Raw genomic sequence first — 9,605 nt, forward strand, 5'->3', positions numbered from 1 at the left:
AATTATATGTTGAAACATCACATCCAAAGTCTGTATAAGTTGCCCAGCGCACTGTTATGCGATAACCCCTCGTGGGTCAATTTTGTATCCACAATAATGGGCCGTTGCAAACTTTGAATAGGTACTAGTTTCTCATCCGTAGAATGGGTTAAAAGTAAAGTAAGTGCAACGACATAAGGTGAATTAGACTGAACATTTAACTTGCAATTTACAAGCACCAAGTTTTATGCTCAAATTTTTGTGAAAAACTGTCTTTGAGCAACGTTGATTTTGCCTCAGTTGCTTCATTTGACAGTTTTGGTTAAAAGACGTTTTTTTGTTTCTCTACTCCAATATTACAGGCCATAGGAAAAGTATCCAAGCAGCAAAGCAGACCAACGAAATCGCACTAACGAAACTAACTAACCAATACACAAGCTTTACCTCGCCATTGTAACTTGACTGGGCTGCTACTACCATTTATTATGCGAACATCAAACAACTCAGACAGTAATCGGTTGCGCAGCTGCAACATCCGCCTTTAGTACGTGTTCGTATCCTACGTGGTTTAGGAAAATGCAACTTACTACGTTCACAGGAAACCCTGTCGTGCAGAATGGAACAAAGTAGCGCATGAACGGTAATAATGTCACAATGCCGATTTACAACGTATCTCTGCTACTTTTCAGTTGTGTTCTTGTGCGTGTTTTTATCGGGACTGTGTTTTTTTACTTTAAAACTAGCAGCTTTACGTATGACACGTGGTCAGCTTTGTGTTAGAAACTGAGAGACCATATAACAGGTGGAATATCTATTTTTCACACTATAACGATCCAACAGAAACTACAGTGATAAAAAAACATGACCCGGAAAACAACGTTTGTTTACACTACACGACAAATGACGATATATATTGTGTTCTTGAGTTTCGTGATGAGCATTAACGAATATCATGTGGCAACAAATTCAACTTATTTCATTACAAGTAACATATCAAAGTCTTGTCAGTGCACTGTTTTGGTGTGGTCTTATAGTTTTGACCGGGACGTGATATTCTGCAAGGTGATTCAGCTAAACCCTAAAATTGACCCTACTTGTCGCTTTCGTAAACTCACGAATGAAGTAATTTTTAAACCACTACTATATGTCAAGAAAGAAATGCAATTCCCATTACCAACTAAAATGAATTAATTGGTTCAATTGTGACATAGTTTAACATTTCCTATTTTTGTGGGGCATTTTTATTATTTTATAGCTCCCTACAAGATAAATTTAAAATGCCTAAAGAAAAAATAATTTCCAAATGTCTAAATCCGTTAAACACTTTAACAAACAGTACACAAGCATGTTTGAAAATGTCCATTCGTGCCATTTTTTTTTATTTACAAAACACAGGAAGGGAGTTTCACTTTTGTGCCAATACTTAATTCAAAATCTTGCACACGTTTGGTGTTTCAGATTGTGTATTATAATGTGTTTATTTCAAATATTTACTTTTGTCAAACCTGTACTTGTATTGCATCGCTGGAGTTTGTTTTATTATCCGTCTTTTTAAACTACTACTTGTGGTGAAGAGATTTTACAAATATCACACGTTTCTGATTGGTGTGTGTCAACATGTGTCTTTTTAAGTGACAACTTTGGTTAAACCTTTTTTCACAAACATCACATCGATAAGGTTTTTCTTTGGTGTGTGTCAACATGTGCGTTTTTAACTGACCACCTTGATTAAAGCATTTTTCACAAACATTACATCGATGAGGTTTTTCTTTGGTGTGTGTCAACATGTGTGTTTTTAAATTTCCACTTAAGCTAAATCTTTTTTCACAAACATCACATCGATGAGATTTTTCTTTGGTGTGTGTCAAAATGTGTGTTTTCAAAGTTGCACTTTGGCCGAAGCGTTTTTCGCAAACAATGCAGCGATGAGGTTTCTCTTTGGTGTGTGTCAACATGTGCGTTTTCAAATTTCCACTTTTGCTAAAGTGTTTTTCGCAAACAATGCAACGATGAGGTTTCTCTTTGGTGTGTGTCAACATGTGCCTTTTCAAATTTCCACTTACGTTAAATCTTTTTTCACAAACATTACATCGATAAGGTTTTTCTTTGGTGTGTGTCAACATGTGCCTTTTCAAATTTCCACTTTCGCTAAAGCGTTTTTCGCAAACAATGCAGCGATGCGGTTTCTCTTTGGTGTGTGTCAACATGTGTGTTCTCAAATTTCCACTTTTGCTAAAGCGTTTTTGGCAAACAATGCAGCGATGAGGTTTTTCTTTGGTGTGTGTCAACATGTGTGTTTTTAAATTTCCACTTAGCCTAAATCTTTTTTTGCAAACATCACATCGATGAGGTTTCTCTTTGGTGTGTGTCGACATGTGCCTTTTCAAATTTCCACTTTCGCTGAAGCGTTTTTCGCAAACAATGCAGCGATGAGATTTCTCTTTGGTGTGAGTCAACATGTGTCTTTTTAAATTTCCACGCAGACTAAATCTCTTTTCACAAACAACACATTGATGTGGTTTCTCTTTGGTGTGTGTCATCATTTCTTACTACCTGAAAAAATACAGTGTTTAGTTGTCGTCACGGTTAAGTAGACACCGAAAATGTCAATAAAGAAAGTATTTTTACATACAGCGCTGGTCAACAGGTTAAATGTTTCGTGCGGTGTACATTGTGCCCTTCCCAAAGCTTTTCATTATATCCTGTCGTAATGCAGGCTATGACAGCTACTGACGTTAACGCAATCATTCTAAACGTCAATACAACTAATTTACCATGTTTATCTCCTGCCAGAGCGAATAAACCAATCATTATTACTTGTAAAAAATTATACTGTCCCTTTACTAGTGCAGATGTTAAAATGTTGTAGAGATAATGCCTTTGTTTATATTCACGTATTACACAAACGGACGCTGCAGCAGTTGATTATAAAATGTTTTTGTTGCATAGTTTTAACTTAAAAAATCGTTTGCAATCGCAAAACTGATGGATGATACGATACTAAATTATTTTGTCCCTGCTAACGTCTGGACAACCGCGTTTCGAGAAGCAATAGACACAAAAGATGTAGCACTTCAACCCAGTGTAGGCCAATGGCGTATTGAACAAATTGGGCGTTGCCAGAAAACAAAAAAGTTGGTCGTTTCTGTCAAACATTGCATGTATCTGTCCGGCAGTGGAAAATAACACGCATCATGAAGTACGTAATCTAGAGGTAAGAGCTGCATAGCGTTTCTTGATTACATGAAGAACAATTTTTGTGCTAGCCCGTCGTCACAACAAGTGTCGTACTAGTTTATCTCTAAACGAGCAATACATCTTTTGGGGTAAACAATTTGTTTTACTTGGACAATGCATCAACCAATACATCACTTCACAGATTAACTTTGTTTCACGCAAAAAATAAAAGTCAATATGTTTCAGCTAAAACTCACGAGAGCACAAGAAAAAATGCCTGCGGCTCTGACTGTGTGCACCGATGCGTGTAAGTGACTTTATGTGAGAAAAAATGCCTACATACAGCGCTAGCTGACAGGTCAAATCTTTCCTGCATTGGTTAAGTGTTACGTCCGAGGCCTTTTAATATATCCTACCTTTATGTAAGCTTTGACTTGGACTGGTGTTAACACATTAACACAATTATCAACCTGATTCAGATCGTTAAAACAGCGTCAGTTACTACAAAAATACAACACAAAACGCCTCACCTGCCACGCTGTACAGAAAATAAACCAACTATTGTTGCTTGTAAAAAAATACACTGTTTTTGCGCAAATTATTTTTGTTACATTTGCAGATATCATAATGCGATAAAAAATGCCTTCCACTACCAAAAATTGCAGTAATTTCAAAAATCGCTTGAGTTTAATGCTGCATAGTATAAAAGCAAGCTTTGCACCACCCAGTCGTCACAACCAGTGCCTCTTACTGTTCTAATGGTTCTATAAACAAGCAACACTTTTTTGTGGTACAACAATTTGTTTTAGTGCGGGAAATGTATTCAATCAACACCTCACTGCACATATAACATCGTTTGCCTAAAAATAAAAGTCAATACGTTTCAGCTAAAACACCAGACTCGTATTAGCACTACATAACCTGCAATGCCTGGGGCTCTGATTGTGTGCATTGACGCGTGTAACTTGACCAGTGATAAAGTGGCGTCAGTGCGTTGTTGTCGTCACAGTTAAGTGGACATGAACAACGTGTAAAAAATGCACAGGCTGGCAGGTCAAATAATTCCTGTGTTGGTTAAATGTTATTACGCTTTAAACCTGTCATTTTTTTGCAAGCTCTGACTAAGACTCATGTTAACCAAGTCACTAACCTCATTCAGAGCGTCAGTTTCTATTGTTACGCTCATATTTTTGTTTTACCTCACAGAAAATGTGATATAAGGACAAAACCCTTTCCTGATTGTTATCCTTTTTTCCAAACGCTAGATGAGTCTGCTTTTCTCCATCGAACACGAGTTGTTGCCCTGTACAGAATTCAGACTTGACTTAATGTTTGCTTTATGTCAACAAGTAACTTGCCATCTTTACAGTACAGTGTTGACACTTGTAAAGTTGTGTCCACGTGAGGCAACGCTCTGCTGCAAAAGTTTCATTCATTTGTCTTTTTTAGGTTGATACTAAGACGTGGAATTGATTTTGATTGTAAAAAATGTTGAGGCTTATACAATCACTGTTGCGCTGTCTTTAACTATAATTAAGGAAGGCGTGACTCCACCCACATCCAGACAGCACAGAGGGGCGATCTCGTATGTTCTTAAAACTTTCTTTAACGCGCCTTTCCTTGCGCTCAAACTCCAAGACACACGGCAGCACGGCGAGTACAAGGGTCAAAAGGCGGTTTCTGAAAACATGTTCAAATTCAGACAAGGCAACAGACAGAATTTCAGTGCCGAAGTCATTTAAATGCAAGCGATCAGTAGAAGGTCTATAAATTCAGCATCAAATAACATCACATATAAACATCACTTAATCACACTAGTGACGGACAGTAAAACGTTAAGCAACTATAATCTTACCGGAATAACATAATTCGGTTCAGAATAAGACGTGGGTGGACGACGACGCGATTAACGTCTGAATGAAGGTTTCACGTAAACTCAAATCCAAAAGCTTAAAAAGGTTTCAACATGTGCTTACCAGTGACTACAAGTGCAAGACACACAATAAACGGTTCAGTTTTTACCAGCATAATTTTCCTGTTCGTTAACCAAAAACAACACAACTAACCAGTTAAAAAACGCATGCAGACGCTGAAAGTTCCAGTCACTAATAAACACGAGGCAGCCACGCTTACAGTTACGAATTTTTAACTGCTGTTTATTGCAGTGACTTTGTGGTTAAACGTAGAGCGTGGTAATAAATAAGGGTCAAAAATATCAACTATTAGCTGAAATAATCAGTTTTCATTTTGTTAGTGTTATTTAAGTTTGTTTCCTCATTAAGTATTGTCATATTCGGATGTCCCTTTCTTTGATTTTGCACTTGAGTGGTTTTATTTACGCATGACTTCGTTTTTAGGCATTCTGCCATATCGTGAAATTTGTTTGTTATTCAACAGCACGTGTGTTGCTAGTGCAGGAAAATTTGTTGCTATGTTTGCTACTTGAATTAGCGCTGAAGCAATATGCTATCGCCACTGGATATTCTCGCTTTGGAGACATGGATTTTATTGACAACTTTCTTGGTTCTTGTATGAGTAGTGTGATATTTCCTAATAAAGTCTGCACTTTGCATATCATTTCTGCGTTGAATGTATTTTATATTTCAACATTTTTAATGTTTTTGATTTATTTGAAAACTAAAAAGCAGGATAAATGAGAAATGGTTGTTTTCTGATGCATCTTTACCTCTACTTATGGTTATAAATTGACCCTATTTTTGCGTTGTCTCTAAATTGGAACGTAAAATAAGGGTGACATGCTTTGACAGTAAACTTTTAATTTCATACTTCAAAATCTGTTATTGTATACCAGTGGCAGAAGGGTTAAAATACATATAACTATTATATCTGTGTTGTATCAAGATGCTACGTTCACCAGAAGTTGAAAAACTTCAAGAAACTTAACATCATCATGTTTTTAATAATGCATATATTGACGGGTCAATTTATCAGTATTGTTTGTTCCTTGACAAACAAATAATGAAATATTACCTGATTAAGTATTACAGTGAAAACTATTTTTGTAAATCTTTAATTTTTGTGTGTAAGCAAATTCTACAAAACGTTTGGTCATTTAAGTTCTCAAAACCATTTTTTTGATCTTAGCTTCAGGGAGCCAAACCGCTTGTCATATGGGTCCAGGTTCAGTTCGGGTTCACGTTGTTTGGTTTTTAGGGCTTCAGTTCAGGTTTCAAAAAAATAATATATTCGTGTTGTGTGTTACGTATTTCGCGCTTCGCCGAACTATTTTCGCACCCTGCGTTTTAATTACATGATTCGCATTCTTGTGCTGCCATGCTAATTCAATTTTCGGGCTGGATTTGTTTTATTTATTCATATGATTTGCTCTGATCGGAAATACAGCATTGGCGACGAGGAATTTTTTCTTTTATTGTTTACCTTCACGTTAATGGAAGTCTTCTTTATTTCTGTCGATGGAAAAGTTTTTCGACTTGATGCAAAAACAATGAAAGTTCAAGAAAGACGTCAACAAGAACAAATGGAAGTGTTATGATGACGCTACTGAAGAAGACATCCTCCGGTGAAAGTTCTTCTCTAGCCCGAATCAGCGAACCCCAGGCGACGCCTTATTTCTGCGCGTTCGGTTTGACACTTTCGTTAAGGCTCATAAAGTTCCCGAGACCCGACAAGTGCAAGTATTTCTGACGAATCAAAGAGGTGCTTTTTACAAGTTTCTGACCAACTTGACATCGCACAGTTCTCCGCCCAAATAGGTAAATGATTTGGAAGAGATTATTAAGATGGAAGAGATTAAAGCTTTCATGAATGAGCAGTATAAACCTAAGCGTTTCGTGGTAAGAACGATTTAAATTTTGGAGCAAAATCGAGCGTAATCCGGGAGAATCGATCCAGTGACCTGCAGCATGCATTCGTCAGGACGCTTGTACCTGCGATTTGCCGTCCAATCTTTGTCCCCTTGGACGAAGCATTATTCTGTTATGTTGGCAATGAGACTGTCTTGAAGTATGTATTGAAGGTAAAGTGTGACGAAATTTCGTTTTCGCTGGCTATTCAGATTGCCACTGTTGCTGGATTTACCAACGAAACTGTTTGGAACATTCCGTAAACAAACCCAAGAGCCGTAAGAACCCCAGGAATTAACGTTTTTGGTTACGAGAAACGACCGTAATGTTATAAGTGCGGGGAGCCTGGACATCTTGCAACAACCTTTCGTTTCAAAAAAACTTCAGTTGTAAGTGCAAAAGAAACTTGCAAGCAGTATGTCGTAAGAAGATGCCAATTTCGAGCGTGTGATCAGTGGCATCTCTTGATTGACATCTCATGCCAAAACCTATTTCAACGCTAGTCGTCGATTCCAAATCGTTCAACGTAGAACTCGGTATCGCTGCAGGTGGTCCTATAATATTTTGTCAATCAAGGTTTGGAGAAGTATTGAGCGGCCGAAGATTGAAGCCATAAGCGTTGCTTATCGGTTATTCTCTTAATTATCGGTTGCTGTGGAAAGGTCTGTGTTCCAAATTCAAATGCCACAGTAAAATGTATGTTGGCGGTTTCATATTATGAAGAAAAGAGGCCGCTTGTGGAGAGCTATGATGACATGGATTCAATTTCATTATCAGCTGCAACAGTAAAACGTAGGATTGAAGACATGTCCAATGACGTTCTTGACCAAATTGTAACTCAAGTAAATGTTTCTCCATGGTATGCAGTTCAATTAGACGAGTCTACTGATGTTGCCGACCTGCCTCAGCTTCCTGTATTTATTCGATATATCAACGAAGGAGAAGTATTAGAAGAGCTTTTGTTTTGCAAATCATTGCAATTGCATACTAGAGGTGAAGATATATTCAAAAGTCTTGACGATTTGTTTCTCGATCGTTGTATATCCTGGGAAAAATGTGCTGGAATATGTACCGATGGTGCGGCAGCATGTACTGGCATCAATTCGGGGGTTGTAAAAAGGGTCCAGGACAAAGCACCATTCGCAAAATGGACGCACTGTTTTTTGCGAACTGCATGATACTTTGAATTCGGTGACAAAATGTGTCAATTACATTAAAGCAAGGCCACTCAACCAGCGTTTGTTTTCTTGTTTTTGTGATGAAATGGGTGCTGATCACACGGGATTACTATTGCTCACAGAAGTGCGTTGGCTGTCACGTGGTCAAATACTCAAGCGGATTTATGAACTGCAAAAAAATTGTTACTTTCCTCCAAAAACAGGAACATTTGGCTTTGTCTGAAAAGTTTGGCCAGGAAAAGTTCATTGCAAACGTAGCTTACTTAGCCGACATATTTGATTCGCTGAACTGTTTGAATCAATCCATGCAAGGTTCTGGCTTTACAATTCTTGATTATATTGCAAAAATTACCGCTTTCTACAAAAAGCTGATCCTGTGGCAAAGTTATGTAAAGCGAAATGAGTTTGACATGTTTCCAGAACTACAGCAATACATTGTCGACAGAGATGTGGCTATCCAAGATACCATACTTGGACACCTTCAGCAGCTTAGTAAAAAGTTTGAGCACTACTATGGCAACATTCTGACGCCATCCAAAGAACATGACTGGATAATAGATCCTTTTTCTATCGTAGATTTGCCTAAACTGCCTCTCCGTGTTGCGGAAGAATTTACAGAAATGACAGCTGATGCATCAAACCGCATTTCTTTTAACATCTTTAAAGTAAAATACCCAAAGGTCTCCGCAAATATTTACTTTTGGGTGTCAATCCACTCAACCTACCCGACTATGTCAAATTTTGTTATTCAACTTCTAATCCCGTTTTCAACCACGTGGCTGTGTGAAGCAGGATTTAGCTCCATGAGCATTTTAAAAACGAGACATCGTAATCGATTGGAAGAGCATGAAATGCGGTTAAGCTTGTGCAAAGTCAAGCCGCGGCTTAAAAAACTTGTGGACAGTATACAGGCGCAACCATCTCACTAACAGTGAAAACAAAATGTTGAACAACTTAACAAGTTTGTGTTCCTAAAATTTGGTTTATGTTTTAAATGAAACTCCATTATCTTTTAAATAAAAAAACTTTTTTCGTAATACTTTTGTGTAGCCTTTTTTTTTGGAATACTTTTGTATCGCCATATTTGTTTGTAATTACGTATAGTTTGTGTACTTGTTCTTTCGTTATAGCATTACTTAAAACATTTTTCTCAGTGCCAAAAAATGGGGTCGCATGTAAATTCTGATTTCATTTTTCCTTAAATTGGGGTTGCCTATAAAAAAGGTTGAAGACCACTGGTATAGGCTACTACCGGGTAAATTGCTGCGGTGTCTTGTTTTTTTATTGTTGCAGGGGAATTACAAGTTTAAATCGTCCTTTTGCCATGCGTCCCGAGTAAGCTGGTAAGACGACAACCGATTCAAATGCATTCATTTCCGCATTTTTTTGCTGCTTTTCTGTTTTGTTTGTCTTTTTGTTTTGATATGTCGCACAAATGATGCTTCTA

General features: G+C 37.5%; 3 protein-coding genes across 3 annotated transcripts; 2 read left to right on the top strand and 1 right to left on the bottom strand.

Annotated features, from left to right (window-relative positions):
* Positions 1 to 775: 775 nt before the first annotated feature.
* LOC145217900 (uncharacterized) lies at positions 776 to 3,739 on the bottom strand. The gene is made up of 2 exons (XM_080085283.1): positions 2,612 to 3,739; positions 776 to 2,532 (listed from the first exon to the last, which is right to left on the bottom strand). The coding sequence occupies exon 2, from the start codon at positions 2,520 to 2,522 to the stop codon at positions 1,539 to 1,541; it is 984 nt and encodes a 327-aa protein (XP_079941409.1). The 5' UTR covers positions 2,523 to 2,532; positions 2,612 to 3,739; the 3' UTR covers positions 776 to 1,538.
* A 3,939-nt stretch (positions 3,740 to 7,678) lies between these two features.
* LOC145218163 (protein FAM200C-like) lies at positions 7,679 to 8,158 on the top strand. The gene has a single exon (XM_080085559.1). The coding sequence runs from the start codon at positions 7,679 to 7,681 to the stop codon at positions 8,156 to 8,158; it is 480 nt and encodes a 159-aa protein (XP_079941685.1).
* An 80-nt stretch (positions 8,159 to 8,238) lies between these two features.
* LOC145218164 (protein FAM200A-like) lies at positions 8,239 to 9,087 on the top strand. Its single transcript, XM_080085560.1, has one exon. It carries the CDS (start codon positions 8,239 to 8,241, stop codon positions 9,085 to 9,087), a length of 849 nt encoding a protein of 282 aa, XP_079941686.1.
* Positions 9,088 to 9,605: the final 518 nt, after the last annotated feature.

This window comes from Phallusia mammillata, chromosome 3, assembly GCF_965637545.1.
Source record: "Phallusia mammillata chromosome 3, kaPhaMamm4.hap1.1, whole genome shotgun sequence".
NCBI lineage: Eukaryota > Metazoa > Chordata > Ascidiacea > Phlebobranchia > Ascidiidae > Phallusia > Phallusia mammillata.